The 21,456-nt window shown below is 39.9% G+C and overlaps 1 protein-coding gene across 7 annotated transcripts in view; it reads right to left on the bottom strand.

The window, feature by feature from the left end:
* The window catches only part of LOC128695724 (peroxisomal membrane protein 11C-like), a 342,218-nt gene that overhangs the window by 267,092 nt on the left and 53,670 nt on the right, over window positions 1-21,456 (bottom strand). For all 7 annotated transcript variants that reach the window (XM_070093444.1, XM_070093447.1, XM_070093442.1 and 4 more), the window contains exon 4: window positions 5,982-6,160. In XM_070093444.1, the coding sequence (XP_069949545.1) occupies window positions 5,982-6,160 (179 nt within the window). The remainder of the gene's footprint in view (window positions 1-5,981; window positions 6,161-21,456) is intronic.

The raw sequence follows: 21,456 nt of genomic DNA, 5'->3' as shown, positions 1-21,456 counted from the left end.
AATGGCAAGATTGTGAGCTTATTCTACTTTAGCACCTGAGAATAGCACCTTGATTATTTTAACAGTTGTGGATATATAAACTAGGATAGTTATATAAAGCTAAAATAAAGGAGAAAATATAAAAGGGACTAAAATTAAGTAATGGTAAGCAAAGTTAAATGGACAGATGGTAGGAATTATAATATAAACTTATAATATAAAAATACAATTTGAAATGGTACTTGCAATTGCACTAGAGTCTGGTATGGGTTGTTGACAAGATCAAGGTTATAACTATAGATTTAAATTGACAAAATAAATTTCACAACTGTCATAGACTCATCAGGGTCAGCCACAAACCCTTCAAAATCCCTCTTGTGAACACAATCTGGCCACAATTTTCTCCAAGCAACAACAGCTTCCTTGATTTCCTTTTTCTTTGCCACAATGGAAAATATGGTTGTATGGGGTTTGTTATACATCCTGGCCAGTTCGGCCACATGTACGCCACTTTCATATTGTTCAATGATGCTATTCTTAAATTCAGTCATATTTCTCACCTTCTTTACCAAAGGCTTGGCACAAGGAGCTTTCTTTGGAGCCATGGTAGCTTATTTAGCACTTAAATAACTTGCAAGCACTAAAATAAATGGAATATTATGAAATATATTGCTGGAGCACGTGAGGGGACAGTCGCTCACTGGTAAACAATGGCATACTGGCTTGGAAGGAAAGGCCGAGGCGGCTCAGAGCGTGAGTACGCGTCCGGGACGAAGGACTATTAGCGAGTTACCGGACCATTTGTGAGCCAATATTTTGACGAAAAAACAGGACTATTTCCAAAATGGACGACTTTCAGGCAGGACGATTATTGAGGGACCACTGTATATAGGAGAAAGGGTTACTAGCCCCTTGCTCCCAGCATTTTAATCACCTCTTACAGCATGCATGGCTCATGGAGGAAAAATTCTGCTCCCCTTCCCCATGGAAGAGGAAATAAACAAAAACTAGTAAGGAAATAGAAGAAAACCAAGAGGAGTGTGTGTGTATATACAGTGGACCCCTGCATAGCGACTTTAATCCGTGCAAGAGGGCTGATTGTTATGCGAAATGATCGGTATGCGAATGAATTTTCCCCATAAGAAATAATGGAAATCAAATTAATCCATGCAAGACACCCAAAAGTATGAAAAAAAAAATTTTACCACATGAAATATACATTTTCCTACACACAAAGAGAAGGATACATGCACAATAGTAGAGTAGTACATGCACAATATATATTGTGCATGTACTACTCTACTAAATGAAGAATAAATGACACTTACCTTTATTGAAGATGCAGCAATGACTGATGAGACACTGTGTCCTGGGAGTGCCTTTTCCTCCTGAGTACTGTAGGTCCTGTTTGGCATTTTCTTCCAGAACATGCCTTATCACACTGTGTATGCCACTACGATTCTTATATCTCTCAAACCAACCTTTGCTGGCTTTAAATTCACCAATATGAGCACTAGTTCCAGGCATTTTTCCCTGTTCACCTGGGTGTTAGTCGACTGGTGTGGGTTGCATCCTGGGAGACAAGATTAAGGACCCCAATGGAAATAAGTTAGACAGTCTTCGATGACACTGACTTTTTTGGGTTATCCTGGGTGGCAAATCCTCTGGGGTTAATTGTTTCTTGGTATTCTCAATAAGCCACACCAACAACGGTGCTACAGCAGCAGCAGCAGCAGCTGACAGTGATACAGCAGCAGCAGACGATGCTACAGCAGCAGCAGACGGTACTACAGCAGCAGCAGACAGTACTACAGCAGCAGCAGCTGACGGTGGTACAACAGCAGCAGCAGCTGACAGTGCTACAGCAGCAGCAGACAATGCTACAGCAGCAGCAGATGGTACTACAGCAGCAGCAGCAGCTGACGGTGGTACAGCAGCAGCAGCAGCTGTACCACCAATAGTAGCGATGGTTGATTGGGGTTTATTATACAACCTGGCCAGCTCGGAGACACGCACTCCACTTTCATACTTATCAATGATCTTTTTCTTCATCTCTATAGTAATTCTCACCCTTATTGCTGTAGGGTTGGCACTAGAAGCTTTCTTGGGGCCTATGGTCACTTATTTTCCAGAAAAAATCACCAAAAACACTGTAATAATACGAAATGTTCCGATTGTATGCTTGGATGTTACCGCGGAGGCTGGCTGGTAAAGAATGCCACCGGCGGCACATGTGAGGCTGGCTAAGGGCGCACATTGGACGCGTCTCGGACGAAGAGCGGTGAGCGGGTTTTTGGGCGGTATGCGAGGCAAAATTTTTGCGATAAAAGCGAGCGGTATGCAGATTGAATGGTATGCGATGCGTACGGTATGCGGGGGTCCACTGTATATATACAGTAGGGCCCCACTTTACAGTACTTCACTTTATGGCATTCCGCTAATACAGACATTTCAAATTATGACCAAAACTCACTATACGGCTCCCCCACCTGTCTTTCTAATGCGGTCACCATGCCCCACCCAGTTTGTCTACATTCTCCAAGAGTACATCTCTACTGTGTCTGGAAGCTTTCCAAAATTTCAAGTGTTTTAAGGTTATTGCATATTTTATATGTACTCTGATATTATACTTATGTGTACCTGTACCTAAATATACTTACACACTGTTAAAATCACTAAGAGTCTCTACTCTTGAAGATGCCATAATAATAATAATAATTTTTTTATTATTATTAACACACTGGCCGATTCCCACCAAGGCAGGGTGGCCCGAAAAAGAATAACTTTCACCATCATTCACTCCATCATTGTCTTGCCAGAAGGGTGCTTTACACTACAGTTTTTAAACTGCAACATTAACACCTCTCCTTCAGAGTGCAGGCACTGTACTTCCCATCTCCAGGACTCAAGTCCGGCCTGCCGGTTTCCCTGAATCCCTTCATAAATGTTACTTTGCTCACACTCCAACAGCACGTCAAGTATTAAAAACCATTTGTCTCCATTCACTCCTATCAAACACGCTCATGCATGCCTGCTGGAAGTCCAAGCCCCTCGCACACAAAACCTCCTTTACCCCCTCCCTCCAACCTTTCCTAGGCCGACCCCTACCCCGCCTTCCTTCCACTATAGACTTAATAATAATAATAATAATAATAATCTCTTAGGTGCATTAAATGTCATATATTATGTTAATATAGACATTTCCATTAATCTATGATTTTTTTCAAAATTATATAAGAAACACTTTACATAACACAAACATGATACATACACCCACAAAGCGGCCTGCAGGAGTGTCGGAAGAATTAAGTTTTCTCTAGTCCAACACCAGCTACTGGGGGATAACTGCAGAAAAATATTCCTTTCATATGCCTTCACTCTATCTCTAGCTATTCATGACCCATGTGGGTTTAGCATTTCTTTTTTATTATGATTATAATAATAACAATAATAATAATAATAAAATCATCATTCACTCAAAATGGTGTTTTGCATGAGAATGGGAGTGTTGCTGTTTATTCTTATGTACTAACTTGTACAACTTGTACACAATGCCAGAGTATTTGCATTGTGAGGTAATTATTATTATAATAATAAAAAAAAATATTGTGAGGTAAAAGTTTCACAAACTCTTACAAATGTATGTGAATGAACTAAAATTTGACACGTATTAATACGCATTTATTTAGCCTGAACGAGTGATCGCCCACCACCCGTTCAGTCTGTGTTTTACATTGTCTAAACTCCATGTATCTCATTCTCTCTCATTTACTATTTCGTTAACTAGTTGGCTCTCGCTGACGATGGTGTCTAAGCTTAGTTGTGATAAAAAGAAGAGTTGTAAGCCTCTTATTTTAGGTGTCAAGTTAGAAATTATTAAACTTAGTGAACTGACTTTCTTGGATTATCCTAGGTTCTCTACACATATGTATGATAATCTTTGTAATTGTATTTGTGTATACTTAAATAAACTTACATACTTATTAACAAGGTATGTCGATGGCTATGATAGCCATCAAATACAGTTACATATAGCAGCATGTGTATAGAGAACCTAGGATAACCCAAAAAAGTAAGACAAGGTGACTTTTTGCTGACATACAAAAACTTTTACAATGCCACTCACCTCTCACACATTCATATTAATATTTTAGGGTAAATAATAAGTGTATTGTGTGTGTATTTTACTTTTTATTGTGTTTTTTAATGACTAGTTCTATTGTTAATTTAATATACATTAGTGTAAACCTGTTATCTAGCATTTATATGCATTTGTAAGTAAAAAAAAAGGGTGTTCCACTTTACGGCGATTTCCGCTTTATGGCGGTAGCCTGGAACCTGACCTGCCGTATAAGTAGGGCCCTACTGTATATGCTTGTTTATGCAAGTGCAGTATTACCTAAGTGTAAGTAGAAGTAGCAAGATGTACCTGAAATCTTGCATGTTTATGAGACAGAAAATGACACCAGCAATCCTACTATTATGTAAAAAAAATTCTTAATAGTTCTTGTTTATTTTCGCTTATCTCCATGGGGAAATGAAAAAGAATTCTTCCTGCGTAAGCCATGTGTGTCGTAAGACCTGGAGCAGGGGACTAGTAACCCCTTCTCCTGTATACATTACTAAATTTAAAAAGAGAAACCCTCATTTTTCTTTTTAGGTCACCCTGCCTCAGTGGGATACAGCCAGTTTGCTGAAAAAATTAAATATATTTCTTGCTAATCAATTCCCTCCTTCATTTTTTCTTTTTCATTTTGGTATACACTTACTACCATACTTAATCACTTTATTTTGTATATTTTATACAAATTGTCACCGCCATTATTATCAATTACTTTCATGTTTTCTTCAAACATTAACTCTTATACTATTGTGAATTGTGCATCATGTTACTGAGTATAATTTGTACTATCCTGACCTAGTTTTGAGTTGCAGTGAAAAATTTGAGATAGATATACATATGATGATGACTGGAACACATGGGTGGACCTCAGCCCAGAGATAAGACAGGGTGAGTGGGAATGATGGGGGATGGAGAAGTGAAAGGAAGGAAGGAAGGCAGGCAGAGGAGGGAGGGAGGGAGAGTGTACGTGTACCAGATGCTGGCAACAGGAGATTGTGGCAAAAGAGCGTAAATATTAAGCCTACAATTCTTTACCAAACTCTGCCTGCCTTGCTATGCCCTGCCCTGCTCTGTCCTCTTCTACTTGCACTCCCCTGCCTGCTTTGCCTTGCCTTGCCTTGCCTTGCCTTGCCTTGCCTTGCCTTGCCTTGCCTTGCCTTGCCTTGCCTTGCCTTGCCTTGCCTGGACTTGCCTGCCTTGCCCTGCACTCGCTTCTTCTCTCCCTGCCTGCCAAAGCCTGTCCTGCCTTACCTAATCTGTCCTGTCCTACCCTGCCTCCTCTTCCCTGCTTGATTTACCTTGCTCTACCTGCCCCAGCCTGCTTTTGCCTGCAATGTATGTCTCTACCCTGGCCTGCTCTGCCTGCACTGTTTTACCCTACCTGCCCTGGCATAAGCCAGTAGGTTGACTGTACTGCTTCATTTGTCTTATGTCTCTTCACACTCACCGCCCATGATCACCTAGCAATAAATAAGTTTTTGGGTGTTAGCTGAAAGATTTCAGTGACATCCTGCAGTGTAGTATACGGCAGATATGATATGGTTTTCAAATTTATCCTGAGATCAATCTTTGTGTTTAACATTATTTTATTACATGTAGACTACATATTGTTTACTATACAAAGAAATAAAAATTTTAAACTTAATTTCATTTTTTAATCAGTTCGAAATGTACTGTGGTAGGAAACAAACTCTTAGCCACTATAATTATCTATGTATAAAAATTATTTGGTCTCTGAAAAATTAATATTTTTTTTTACAGCCTTCTTACTCACTACTTTTCTTCAGTGGGCTGTTATACAGTGTATTGCATCGTCAGAAATAAAGTTACACGTTAAAATCTGCCATGTTTTCCTAGACAAATAATGTTAGGTACTAACCTTAATATTGTTAAAATAAGGGAGAGTCCCCACAAGAGAAGAGATGCATGCCAGAGTGAGGCTGAGCTTCCTCGGAACACCTTCATGTCTCGAGCCCAAGCCAGGTGTTCCACAGGAAAGTACAGCTGGTCCACTACAGTAGTTACCACCTCTAGCCATCGTACCAATGTGTCCTTACCCTGAAAACAAAATATATAATTACAAACACCTAATTTTATTTAATTTACATTTAGTAGGTATGTAATTAGGTTTGGGTCCACAGGCCATTTTCAGATGCTCTTGCAAACATCATGACCACTGCTGATCCTTGCATACTTTAAATACAGTACTCAGTAGTATGCAAATGCAAAATTATTTCCGTCTCATAAAGAAGAAAACATTAATGAACTTCATATACTTGTAGATTCCCTCACTTTATGCAAAGCCACTGTTGTGAGGTGTTTTATTTCAATCAATAATTCCCAACACATATGTGATATACATTCACCTTGTTACCTGGAGTTTACCTGGAGAGAGTTCCGGGGGTCAACGCCCCTGCGGCATGGTCTGTGACCAGGCCTCATGGTGGATCAAAGCCTGATCAACCAGGCTGTTACTGCTGGCTGCATGCAATCCAACGTACGAGCCACAGCCCAGCTGGTCAGGTACCGACTTTAGGTGCTTGTCCAGTGCCTGCTTGAAGACAGCCAGGGGTCTATTGGTAATCCCCCTTACGTATGTTGGGAGGCAGCTGAACAGTCTCGGGCCCCTGACACTTATTGTATTGTCTCTTAACGTGCTAGTGACACCCCTGCTTTTCATTGGGGGATGTTGCATCGTCTGCCGAGTCTTTTGCTTTCGTTGTGAGTGATTTTCGTCTACAAGTTTGCTACTAGTCCCTCTAGGATTTTCCAGGTGTATATAATCATGTATCTCTCCCGCCTGCATTCCAGGGAGTACAGGTTCAGGAACTTCAAGCGCTCCCAGTAATTGAGGTGTTTTATCTCCATTATGCACGCCATGAAGGTTCTCTGTACATTTTCTAGGTCAACAATTTCACCTGCCTTGAAAGGTGCTGTTAGTGTGCAGCAATATTCCAGCCTAGATAGAACAAGTGACCTGAAGAGTGTCATCATGGGCTTGGCATCCCTAGTTTTGAAGGTTCTCATTATCCATCCTGTCATTTTTCTAGCAGAAGCGATTGATACAATGTTATGGTTCTTGAAGGTGAGATCCTCCGACATGATCACTCCCAGGTCTTTGACGTTGGTTTTTCGCTCTATTTTGTGGCCGGAATTTGTTTTGTACTCTGATGAAGTTTCAATTTCCTCATGTTTACCATATCGAAGTAAATGAAATTTCTCATCGTTGAACTTCATATTGTTTTCTGCAGCCCATTGAAAGATTTGAGACTCTATGACCGCGGGTTCAATCCCGGCCGGGGGTATGGTTTGGTTTGGTTGATGTCCTCCTGGAGCCTTGCAGCGTCTGCAATGGAAGACACTGTCATGCAGATTCAGGTGTCATCTGCAAAGGAAGACACAGTGCTGTGGCTGACATCCTTGTCTATGTCAGATATGAGGATGAGAAACAAGATGGGAGCGAATACTGTGCTTTGTGGAACAGAGCTTTTCACCGTAGCCGCCTCAGACTTTACTCTGTTGACTACTACTCTGGAATGCAACAGATACTACAAGTACACCATGACAAACACAATACTTTCACCAAGCTCATGGCTACACAGGTGGAAGGAGACAACTGTGGCTGAGATGTATCTTTTCTTTGCCACAATAATGCTTATGCCACATGTGTACATGTATAAGCACAGTGTGAAATCATACTAGTCAACAGACCACCTGATTGCAACCCCAGGTTTCAGTGATATAATGCCAGTGAATCGATTTGTGCTACTATTACGTATGTTTCACTTCTCAGACAAAACCAGGCCTGACAGAAACGAGAGGTTATATAAGATTAGGAATGTGTTTGTGTATCTGAAAGAGAAATTCAGTATGTATTTTTACCCCTTCAGGAAGCTTGTAATTGACGAGTCTTTGATTCTGTTCAAAGGAAGACTCTTTCATGCAGTACATACCAAGCAAGAGGAAACGCTTTGATATAAAGTTGTTTGTGCTTTGTGATTGTTACAGTGGTCTGGTACTGGATATTATTGTGTACACTGGAAGTTCTACATTGCAAAATACATTACCAGGAAGTTATTGGGCATCTCTGGTGATGTGGTTAGAACAATGATAGAACCATACCTTGGTAAGGGGCATATATTATATACTGATAACTGGTACACAAGCCCCTTACTCAGTGACTTTTTGCAAGTGAACATGACAGATGTGTGTGGCACAGTGCGTGCAAATCATAAACATATGCCCAGGTTTGACGCTGGCAATCGTACAGGTGAGGTTCAGGTGTTTGCTGCCAATGACATCATGGCATTTCGGTGGCATGACAAACGAGATGTCACACTGTTGTCATCAGTTCACCCTAACAAAATAACAAACACTGGCAGGCAGCATAGAGAAAGCAATGAACCCATTCTAAAACCTGCAGCTGTGATTGATTACAGCCTCAATATGCACTCAGTGGACAAATGTGACATGCAGATTGGGTTTGCTGATTGTGTTCGCAAGAGTTATAAGTGGTACATAAAACTCTTTCTCCATCTTCTGGACATTTCCATGCTCAATGCTTATAATATGTATAAGATGAGGACCAGAAACAAACCATCATATGGCGAATTCTGTTTGTCTGTCATCAGACAAATAGTATTCAAGTACCAAGAAACAACACCTGCAATAGACCGCCCACTAAATTATCAACAACTACCTTCTCGTCTGAAGCATGGTGATCACTTCCTAGTAAAACTGCCTGCTACTGCTTTCAAGAAAAAGGTTCAGAAGAAGTGTTACGTCTGTGAACATACAAAAAAACGCCCACAACAACGCAGAGACACTCATTTTATGTGTGAGGAGTGCAAAACACCACTGTGCATGACACCATGTTTCAAAGACTTCCACAGGCTGCACAACTTCTAGAAACATTCCCTGTGACTGTATATGTGTATATAAAATATAGAAAAATAGTAATAAACAACATTTTATATCGTATGTGTGTGAAAACAACAATTATAAACAATATAAGGACAACAGTGTTTGTGGAATTGCTGTGTAGTAAATAAAGAGAAAAAACTTATAAAATAGTGCTACTATTGGTCTCACAGGCCATAAAAGTTAATTGGAAAAAAAAATTAAAAAATAATAGAAAATAGTACCTAAAAAACAAAAACAAATAACACCAGGTGACGGCAGTCGGCGATGATACCATACATGGGGCATTTTCTGTCAACTTCACGCCTCCATATCTTGGTAAGTATTTATGGTAAAAATTTTTTGTTTAGCCTATAATGTTAAGAAAAAAAAAACTATCTTTTCATAGAAAAAATTGTTTTTTTTTTTTTTTTAAATTTGGGGGACCCTGAGAACAAGTCTCTGAGAGGGCCTGTGGACCCTGAAAGGGTTAAGGCCAGCAAAGGTTGGTTTGAGAGATTTAAGAATCGTAGTGGCATACACAGTGTGATAAGGCATGGCGAAGCTGAAAAATTCCAACCCCAACTAGTGTTTAATTGTGATGAAACAGGCCTGTTCTGGAAGAAAATGCCAAACAAGACCTACATTACTCAGGAGGAAAAGGCACCCCCAGGACACAACAGGCTAACTCTTATGTTTTGTTGTAATGCTAGTGGGGATTGCAAAGTGAAGCCTTTACTCATGTATCACTCTGAAAATCCCAGTGTTCAAGAAAAACAGTGTCTCATCACTCACCAATACTCTTCAATAAAGTTAAGTGTCATTTTAACATTTATTTATGTAGCTATTGTGCATGTCTCATTGTTTTCTTTGTAGGGAAATGTATATTTCATGAAAAAAAAATAAATTTTAATACTTTTGGCTGTCTGGAACGGATTAATTGGATTTCCATTATTTCTTATGGGGAAAATTAATTCGACTAACAATAAATTTGCCTAAAGATAAGCTCTCTGGAACGGATTAACATCGTTGGCCGAAGGTCCTCTGTACACAGTAACGAGGACCAAACTCTTGGAACAATTAGCATCTTCACATGCCCTATTATCAAAGTTGCTGAGCTCATTCACAGGATCCTGGAATGGCTCAGATAACTTCCAAAATCCCTGGTGGTATGACTTCAATGCTCACAAAAGGTGCCACAAAATATGGTGGTGGTGGAGAATGAATTTCAAATGTGTGAGTACAGGTTTGACAATTTTATATGTAAAATAGTGTGAAATTTATTCCTGTTGAATAATTTTCGGTTAACCTCTTTTGAAAAGCTTCAGCATTTAATGGATAATGCACCTTATGACTAGTAGAGTATCAATTAAGTGTTTTCTGTGTTATTTTATTATTTTTTTTTTATTATCACACCGGCCGATTCCCACCAAGGCAGGGTGGCCCGAAAAAGAAAAACTTTCACCATCATTCACTCCATCACTGTCTTGCCAGAAGGGTGCTTTACACTACAGTTTTTAAAACTGCAACATTAACACCCCTCCTTCAGAGTGCAGGCACTGTACTTCCCATCTCCAGGACTCAAGTCCGGCCTGCCGGTTTCCCTGAATCCCTTCATAAATGTTACTTTGCTCACACTCCAACAGCACGTCAAGTATTAAAAACCATTTGTCTCCATTCACTCCTATCAAACACGCTCACGCATGCCTGCTGGAAGTCCAAGCCCCTCGCACACAAAACCTCCTTTACCCCCTCCCTCCAACCCTTCCTAGGCCGACCCCTACCCCGCCTTCCTTCCACTACAGACTGATACACTCTTGAAGTCATTCTGTTTCGCTCCATTCTCTCTACATGTCCGAACCACCTCAACAACCCTTCCTCAGCCCTCTGGACAACAGTTTTGGTAATCCCGCACCTCCTCCTAACTTCCAAACTACGAATTCTCTGCATTATATTCACACCACACATTGCCCTCAGACATGACATCTCCACTGCCTCCAGCCTTCTCCTCGCTGCAACATTCATCACCCACGCTTCACACCCATATAAGAGCGTTGGTAAAACTATACTCTCATACATTCCCCTCTTTGCCTCCAAGGACAAAGTTCTTTGTCTCCACAGACTCCTAAGTGCACCACTCACTCTTTTTCCCTCATCAATTCTATGATTCACCTCATCTTTCATAGACCCATCCGCTGACACGTCCACTCCCAAATATCTGAATACGTTCACCTCCTCCATACTCTCTCCCTCCAATCTGATATTCAATCTTTCATCACCTAATCTTTTTGTTATCCTCATAACCTTACTCTTTCCTGTATTCACCTTTAATTTTCTTCTTTTGCACACCCTACCAAATTCATCCACCAATCTCTGCAACTTCTCTTCAGAATCTCCCAAGAGCACAGTGTCATCAGCAAAGAGCAGCTGTGACAACTCCCACTTTGTGTGTGATTCTTTATCTTTTAACTCCACGCCTCTTGACAAGACCCTCGCATTTACTTCTCTTACAACCCCATCTATAAATATATTAAACAACCACGGTGACATCACACATCCTTGTCTAAGGCCTACTTTTACTGGGAAAAAATTTCCCTCTTTCCTACATACTCTAACTTGAGCCTCACTATCCTCGTAAAAACTCTTCACTGCTTTCAGTAACCTACCTCCTACACCATACACTTGCAACATCTGCCACATTGCCCCCCTATCCACCCTGTCATACGCCTTTTCCAAATCCATAAATGCCACAAAGACCTCTTTAGCCTTATCTAAATACTGTTCACTTATATGTTTCACTGTAAACACCTGGTCCACACACCCCCTACCTTTCCTAAAGCCTCCTTGTTCATCTGCTATCCTATTCTCCGTCTTACTCTTAATTCTTTCAATTATAACTCTACCATACACTTTACCAGGTACACTCAAGAGACTTATCCCCCTATAATTTTTGCACTCTCTTTTATCCCCTTTGCCTTTATACAAAGGAACTATGCATGCTCTCTGCCAATCCCTAGGTACCTTACCCTCTTCCATACATTTATTAAATAATTGCACCAACCACTCCAAAACTATATCCCCACCTGCTTTTAACATTTCTATCTTTATCCCATCAATCCCGGCTGCCTTACCCCCTTTCATTTTACCTACTGCCTCACGAACTTCCCCCACACTCACAACTGGCTCTTCCTCACTCCTACAAGATGTTATTCCTCCTTGCCCTATACACGAAATCACAGCTTCCCTATCTTCATCAACATTTAACAATTCCTCAAAATATTCCTTCCATCTTCCCAATACCTCTAACTCTCCATTTAATAACTCTCCTCTCCTATTTTTAACTGACAAATCCATTTGTTCTCTAGGCTTTCTTAACTTGTTAATCTCACTCCAAAACTTTTTCTTATTTTCAACAAAATTTGTTGATAACATCTCACCCACTCTCTCATTTGCTCTCTTTTTACATTGCTTCACCACTCTCTTAACTTCTCTCTTTTTCTCCATATACTCTTCCCTTCTTGCATCACTTCTACTTTGTAAAAACTTCTCATATGCTAACTTTTTCTCCCTTACTACTCTCTTTACATCATCATTCCACCAATCGCTCCTCTTCCCTCCTGCACCCACTTTCCTGTAACCACAAACTTCTGCTGAACACTCTAACACTACATTTTTAAACCTACCCCATACCTCTTCGACCCCATTGCCTATGCTCTCATTAGCCCATCTATCCTCCAATAGCTGTTTATATCTTACCCTAACTGCCTCCTCTTTTAGTTTATAAACCTTCACCTCTCTCTTCCCTGATGCTTCTATTCTCCTTGTATCCCATCTACCTTTTACTCTCAGTGTAGCTACAACTAGAAAGTGATCTGATATATCTGTGGCCCCTCTATAAACATGTACATCCTGAAGTCTACTCAACAGTCTTTTATCTACCAATACATAATCCAACAAACTACTGTCATTTCGCCCTACATCATATCGTGTATACTTATTTATCCTCTTTTTCTTAAAATATGTATTACCTATAACTAAACCCCTTTCTATACAAAGTTCAATCAAAGGGCTCCCATTATCATTTTCTGTGTATAAGCATATTTGTTGAAGTAAAATAATAAAAATATTTGGAACTGTTGGAATCTGTGCCATAACTGGAGAATACCAATATGGACCAGGATCTCTAGTAAGTGTTTCTAGCACCATGTTGATTACATGCCACAAGGAATTCAGACTGTTCTGGAGTCAATGGTGAGCCCTACCCAGTACCAGAAGGGTGTACATAATAAAGCAGCTAATGAGTGTATATATGCATATGTATACCTACATACAGCAGGGCCCCGCTTTACGGCGTTCTGCTAATACGGTCATTTCAAATTATGACCAAAACTCGCTATACGGCTCCCCCCACCTGACTTTCTAATACGGTCACCGCGCCCCACCCTGCTTGTTTACATTCTTCGTGAGCTCAGTAAGCACTAAGTCTCTCCATTTTGTCTGGAAACTCCAAAATTTCAAATGTTTTTAAAAGTTATTTCATATTTTATATATACAGTGGACCCCCGCTTAACGATCACCTCCAAATGCGACCAATTATTTAAGTGTATTTATGTAAGTGCGTTTGTACGTGTATCTTTGGGAGTCTGAAATGGACTAATCTACTTCACAATATTCCTTATGGGAAAAAATTCGGTCAGTACTGGCACCTGAACATACTACTGGAATGAAAAAAGTTCGTTAACCGGGGGTCCACTGTACTCTGATAATTATACTTATGTATACCTGTACTTAAATAAACTTACATACTGTGCTGGCATGCAGGTACACATTAAAATCAGTAAGAGTGTCTTATGTCTCCAGACGTCATATTAGTAATTATAATAATAATCATCGAGTCTCATTTAAATGTCGTATATTACGTTAAATACACATTTTCATTAATCCATCTATGATATTTTTTCAAAATTATATAATAAACACGATACATAACATAAAAAGATGATAAATACACCCCACAATAGAATAAATAAACGTAAATATGAGATGTCGTAGCAGACGACTTGCACAAGTGACGCCATATTAGAAATGATAATAATAATAATAATAATCACCGAGTCTCATTAAATGTTGTATATTACGTTAATATACACATTTTCATTAATCCATCCATGATATTTTTTTCAAAATTATATAATAAACACGATACATAACATAAAAAGATGATAAATACACCCTACAATAGAATAAATAAACATAAATATGAGATGTGGTAGCCAGATAACTTGTACAAGTGATGCCAAGAATAACATTTTCTCTAATCTAACATAAGAGAAAATGTGTTACTGGGGGTAACTGGAGAAAATTATTCCTTTCGTATGTATGTAAGTAAGTTTATTCAGGTATACACAAATACAGTTACATAGATTATCATACATAACAACATATGTGTAGAGAACCTAGGATAACCCAAAAAAGTCAGAGTGACTTATTTCCATTGCCTTCACTCAAATTCAAATTCAAATTCAAATTCAAATTCAAACTTTATTCTCTATAAGTATTACAATGCTGAGTTTACAGAATTTGGTTATTGTGTGGTTTACATGTAGTAAAATAATAATTACAGAGGGTACCACTAGAACGCCTAGCATGGCTAGGCATTTCGGGCAGACTTACATTAAATCTTAGGTTTAAAATGTTACAAAATTATGAGATAAGTTGGTATTATGGCTAAGTGACTAAATACTAGTTGTGAGTTTAGCAATGTGAATGCTTTTGTTTTGGCACTATACGTAGTTTCAGTATTGGAGTATCACAGGCCAACTTATGACTAGTTAAGATTCATTATTTTGAGATTGAGATTGATATTTCTGTTTATGGTCAAATGGGTGAATGAGTGTAAGTGTGAACCACCAGGTGGTATTCGTATTAGTTGACAGGGTGTATCAGGGAGATAAGATGTTTTCTGATGGTAGTTTTGAAGGTGATGAATGTGTCTGCAGTTTTGGAATTTTCAGGTAGGGTGTTCCAGATTTTAGGGCCTTTGACATACATTGAATTTTTGTAAAGGTTTAGTCGGACACTGGGAATGTCATAGAGATGTTTGTGTCTGGTGTTGTGCCTGTGGGTTCTGTCACAACTATCAAGAAAGCGTTTTAGGTCAAGGTTAATATTGGAATTTAAGGTCCTGTAGATGTAGATTGCACAGTAGTAAGTGTGGATGTACTGAACAGGGAGTAAGTTTAGATCTATGAAGAGTGGGGGGGGTGTGTTGCCAGGGATGGGATTTAGTGATTATTCTTACTGCGGCTTTTTGTTGGGTTATTATTGGCTTTAGGTGTGTTGCTGCAGTTGAACCCCAAGCACAGATAGCATAGGTGAGGTATGGATATATAAGTGAATGGTATAGTGTGAGAAGGGCAGTTTGCGGCACGTAGTATCGTATCTTGGAGAGGATCCCAACCGTTTTGGATACTTTTTTGGTTATGTGTTGGATATGGGTGCTGAAGTTCAGGTTGTTGTCGAGGTATAAGCCTAGGAATTTGCCCTCATTATGCCTGGTAATTAGAGTGTTATCGATCTTAATGTTAATTTGCGCATCTCCTGCTCTGCTACCAAACATAATGTAGTAGATTTTGTCAACGTTAAGCGTAAGTTTACTGGCTGTCATCCAAGTCGATATTTTGATCAGCTCCTCATTAACAATGGTGTTGAGGGTTGCAAGATTAGGGTGAGAGATGACATAAGTCTTGTCGTCAGCAAAGAGAATGGGGTTCAGGTGTCGAGATACGTTTGGAAGATCATTGATGTATATGAGGAAGAGCAGGGGACCAAGGACACTTCCCTGCGTAACTCCAGTATCAAGTGGCTGTGTTGTTGATGCTGTGTCTTTAATGGTGACATACTGATACCTATTAGTAAGGTAAGATTTGAAATATGCAAGCGCATGGCCTCTTATACCATAATGGTCAAGTTTGTGGAGTAGAATGCCGTGGTCAACTATGTCAAAAGCTTTTCTTAGGTCAATAAAAATTCCTAGTGGATATTCCTTATTTTCCAATGCTGTGTAAAGCAGATCTAGCATTTTTATAATTGCATCGTTAGTGCTTTTATTTTTCCTAAATCCAAATTGGCAGGGGTTGAGTATGTTTTGTGACGTTATAAATGAATATAGTCTCCTGTGCACGAGTTTCTCAAAGATTTTGGGTAGCAATGGTAAGTTTGATATTGGCCTATAGTTGTTTAAATCTGTAGGGTCACCACCTTTATGTATTGGTGTAACCCTTGCCGTCTTGAGTAGTTTCGGGAAGGTGCTAGCTTCTAGTGACTTGTTAAAAAGCAATGAGATAGTATGCGAGAGGACATGGGCCACTCTCTTGTACAATAATGGTGGGACATGAGACAGATTCCCTGAGTTATTTTTAAGTGACTTTATAATCTCGGTGACTTCCGTGGGCTCAGTTGGATAGAAGGAATTTGGGAAATTCCCATCTAGGTAGTCCCCGGCATGGGCATTGGTACGTGGGATTTTATTGGCGAGATTAGAACCTATGGTTGAGAAGAAGTCGTTTATCTTGTTAGCTGTGTCGGTGGGTTGCAGTGGTGTTTCATTAGGTTTAGTTAGGACAATATTCTTGTTTTTTTTCAGTTTGTGGGTCCCTAGAATCTGAGAGAGTGTTTCCCAGGTCTTTTTTATATCTCCTCTTGTGTCAGTGAATCTACTGGAGTAGTATAGTTGTTTGGCTTTCTTTATTACTTTGGTGAGGACTGATGAATAGTGTTTAAGAATATCTTTGTGTATTAAGCCCTGTCTATATTGCTTTTCATATTGGTGTTTCTTATCAATGGATTTCAGAATGGTGCTGGTTAGCCATGGGCAACCAAGCCGTTTGTTTGTGATCTGTTTCGTTTTTATAGGACAATGTTTGTTGTATAGTCTAAGTAGTTTGTTAAGAAAAATGTCTGTCCAGTCGTCAATACCATTGGCCTTGGAGAATTCCGTAGGCCAGTCAACAGTCTCTAGGTCAGCTGTGAACTTCCTTATTGAGGCCTCATCATGGAGTCTAAATGAGACTTTGTTGTATTCAAGTGGTGGTTTACTAATGTTTGATAAGAGGAAGGTAGGGTAGTGGTCTGTAGTGCTATCTGTGATTATCCCTGATTTAAGGGGGGCTAGTATATTGATCCATATGTGGTCTATTATGGTTGCACTTGTTTCAGTGAGCCTGGTTGGTTTAGTTATTGTTGGTATGAGAAGTGTGTTGTTCATATTGTTGATGAAATCAGTTACAGGCTGATCATCTAGTAGGCCAAGGTTGATGTTGAAGTCTCCAGCTAAGAGAAGGTGGTGCTTATTCATTTGTCTGTTTGTTATTAGTGCCTTTAATTTCTCACTGAAGTTTGGGATGTTAGTGTGGGGTATCCGGTAAATGGCACCGATTGTTATAGGCGTCTTAAGGTTTTTTACAGTAAAATTAGCAAAAATGTATTCTCCATATTCATCACTAAAGCAATTGGTGCTGATACAAGATAATTGGTTAGAGTAATAGATTGCAATACCACCCCCAACTTGGTATGGTCTGCAGTTGTGGATTGCTGTGTATCCTGGTAGAGGGTAGATATCTATTGTGTCCTGTTTTAGCCAGGTCTCGGTAAGAATAATGCAGGAGAAGGGTGTCTTTAGTGATTCAAGGAGTGCCAGGAGGTCATCATAGTGTTTGCTTAAGGACCTGATGTTGTAGTTAAGTACTGATAGACTTTTATCATTGTTTAGGATAGTGCTGGCTTGTGATGCTGTGTAGTAAAGGCAGTTACTTTCCAATAGGTTTTGATTGTGTGTCAGATTATGTAGGTTTAGATCAGGGTCAACGTGATCAACCATCTTCTAGGTTTAAATTATGGTTATTTATATCCTGAGTTGTGTGTTGAGTTTTAGTACTGATATCTGTAGTGGTGGGAAGTTTGGACAAGTATATAGCTATAGCATTTTGGTCATGTAGAGTATAGTCACTAATACACATAATGAAGTTGGTGTTGTCTATGTGTTGTGCTGGAATGAGCTAAAGTACAACTAGGTATAAACTATTTTATTTTTTATTATCACACCGGCCGATTCCCACCAAGGCAGGGTGGCCCGAAAAAGAAAAACTTTCACCATCATTCACTCCATCACTGTCTTGCCAGAAGGGTGCTTTACACTACAGTTTTTAAACTGCAACATTAACACCCCTCCTTCAGAGTGCAGGCACTGTACTTCCCATCTCCAGGACTCAAGTCCGGCCTGCCGGTTTCCCTGAATCCCTTCATAAATGTTACTTGCTCACACTCCAACAGCACGTCAAGTATTAAAAACCATTTGTCTCCATTCACTCCTATCAAACACGCTCACGCATGCCTGCTGGAAGTCCAAGCCCCTCGCACACAAAACCTCCTTTACCCCCTCCCTCCAACCCTTCCTAGGCCGACCCCTACCCCGCCTTCCTTCCACTACAGACTGATACACTCTTGAAGTCATTCTGTTTCGCTCCATTCTCTCTACATGTCCGAACCACCTCAACAACCCTTCCTCAGCCCTCTGGACAACAGTTTTGGTAATCCCGCACCTCCTCCTAACTTCCAAACTACGAATTCTCTGCATTATATTCACACCACACATTGCCCTCAGACATGACATCTCCACTGCCTCCAGCCTTCTCCTCGCTGCAACATTCATCACCCACGCTTCACACACATATAAGAGCGTTGGTAAAACTATACTCTCATACATTCCCCTCTTTGCCTCCAAGGACAAAGTTCTTTGTCTCCACAGACTCCTAAGTGCACCACTCACTCTTTTTCCCTCATCAATTCTATGATTCACCTCATCTTTCATAGACCCATCCGCTGACACGTCCACTCCCAAATATCTGAATACGTTCACCTCCTCCATACTCTCTCCCTCCAATCTGATATTCAATCTTTCATCACCTAATCTTTTTGTTATCCTCATAACCTTACTCTTTCCTGTATTCACCTTTAATTTTCTTCTTTTGCACACCCTACCAAATTCATCCACCAATCTCTGCAACTTCTCTTCAGAATCTCCCAAGAGCACAGTGTCATCGGCAAAGAGCAGCTGTGACAACTCCCACTTTGTGTGTGATTCTTTATCTTTTAACTCCACGCCTCTTGCCAAGACCCTCGCATTTACTTCTCTTACAACCCCATCTATAAATATATTAAACAACCACGGTGACATCACACATCCTTGTCTAAGGCCTACTTTTACTGGGAAAAAATTTCCCTCTTTCCTACATACTCTAACTTGAGCCTCACTATCCTCGTAAAAACTCTTCACTGCTTTCAGTAACATACCTCCTACACCATACACTTGCAACATCTGCCACATTGCCCCCCTATCCACCCTGTCATACGCCTTTTCCAAATCCATAAATGCCACAAAGACCTCTTTAGCCTTATCTAAATACTGTTCACTTATATGTTTCACTGTAAACACCTGGTCCACACACCCCCTACCTTTCCTAAAGCCTCCTTGTTCATCTGCTATCCTATTCTCCGTCTTACTCTTAATTCTTTCAATTATAACTCTACCATACACTTTACCAGGTACACTCAACAGACTTATCCCCCTATAATTTTTGCACTCTCTTTTATCCCCTTTGCCTTTATACAAAGGAACTATGCATGCTCTCTGCCAATCCCTAGGTACCTTACCCTCTTCCATACATTTATTAAATAATTGCACCAACCACTCCAAAACTATATCCCCACCTGCTTTTAACATTTCTATCTTTATCCCATCAATCCCGGCTGCCTTACCCCCTTTCATTTTACCTACTGCCTCACGAACTTCCCCCACACTCACAACTGGCTCTTCCTCACTCCTACAAGATGTTATTCCTCCTTGCCCTATACACGAAATCACAGCTTCCCTATCTTCATCAACATTTAACAATTCCTCAAAATATTCCTTCCATCTTCCCAATACCTCTACCTCTCCATTTAATAACTCTCCTCTCCTATTTTTAACTGACAAATCCATTTGTTCTCTAGGCTTTCTTAACTTGTTAATCTCACTCCAAAACTTTTTCTTATTTTCAACAAAATTTGTTGATAACATCTCACCCACTCTCTCATTTGCTCTCTTTTTACATTGCTTCACCACTCTCTTAACTTCTCTCTTTTTCTCCATATACTCTTCCCTCCTTGCATCATTTCTACTTTGTAAAAACTTCTCATATGCTAACTTTTTCTCCCTTACTACTCTCTTTACATCATCATTCCACCAATCGCTCCTCTTCCCTCCTGCACCCACTTTCCTGTAACCACAAACTTCTGCTGAACACTCTAACACTACATTTTTAAACCTACCCCATACCTCTTCGACCCCATTGCCTATGCTCTCATTAGCCCATCTATCCTCCAATAGCTGTTTATATCTTACCCTAACTGCCTCCTCTTTTAGTTTATAAACCTTCACCTCTCTCTTCCCTGATGCTTCTATTCTCCTTGTATCCCATCTACCTTTTACTCTCAGTGTAGCTACAACTAGAAAGTGATCTGATATATCTGTGGCCCCTCTATAAACATGTACATCCTGAAGTCTACTCAACAGTCTTTTATCTACCAATACATAGTCCAACAAACTACTGTCATTTCGCCCTACATCATATCGTGTATACTTATTTATCCTCTTTTTCTTAAAATATGTATTACCTATAACTAAACCCCTTTCTATACAAAGTTCAATCAAAGGGCTCCCATTATCATTTACACCTGGCACCCCAAACTTACCTACCACACCCTCTCTAAAAGTTTCTCCTACTTTAGCATTCAAGTCCCCTACCACAATTACTCTCTCACTTGGTTCAAAGGCTCCTATACATTCACTTAACATCTCCCAAAATCTCTCTCTCTCCTCTGCATTCCTCTCTTCTCCAGGTGCATACACGCTTATTATGACCCACTTCTCGCATCCAACCTTTACTTTAATCCACATAATTCTTGAATTTACACATTCATATTCTCTTTTCTCCTTCCATAACTGATCATTTAACATTACTGCTACCCCTTCCTTTGCTCTAACTCTCTCAGATACTCCAGATTTAATCCCATTTATTTCCCCCCACTGAAACTCTCCTACCCCCTTCAGCTTTGTTTCGCTTAGGGCCAGGACATCCAACTTCTTTTCATTCATAACATCAGCAATCATCTGTTTCTTGTCATCCGCACTACATCCACGCACATTTAAGCAACCCAGTTTTATAAAGTTTTTCTTCTTCTCTTTTTTAGTAATTGTATACAGGAGAAGGGGTTACTAGCCCATTGCTCCCGGCATTTTAGTCGCCTCATACGACACGCATGGCTTACGGAGGAAAGATTCTTTTCCACTTCCCCATGGACAATAGAAGAAATAAAAAAGAACAAGAGCTATTTAGAAAAAGGAGAAAAACCTAGAT

This window comes from Cherax quadricarinatus, chromosome 42 (genome assembly GCF_038502225.1).
Source record: "Cherax quadricarinatus isolate ZL_2023a chromosome 42, ASM3850222v1, whole genome shotgun sequence".
Taxonomy (NCBI): Eukaryota; Metazoa; Arthropoda; class Malacostraca; order Decapoda; family Parastacidae; genus Cherax; species Cherax quadricarinatus.
Note: the sequence above shows the minus strand (reverse complement) of the source record. Positions and strands in the feature narration are given on the sequence as shown.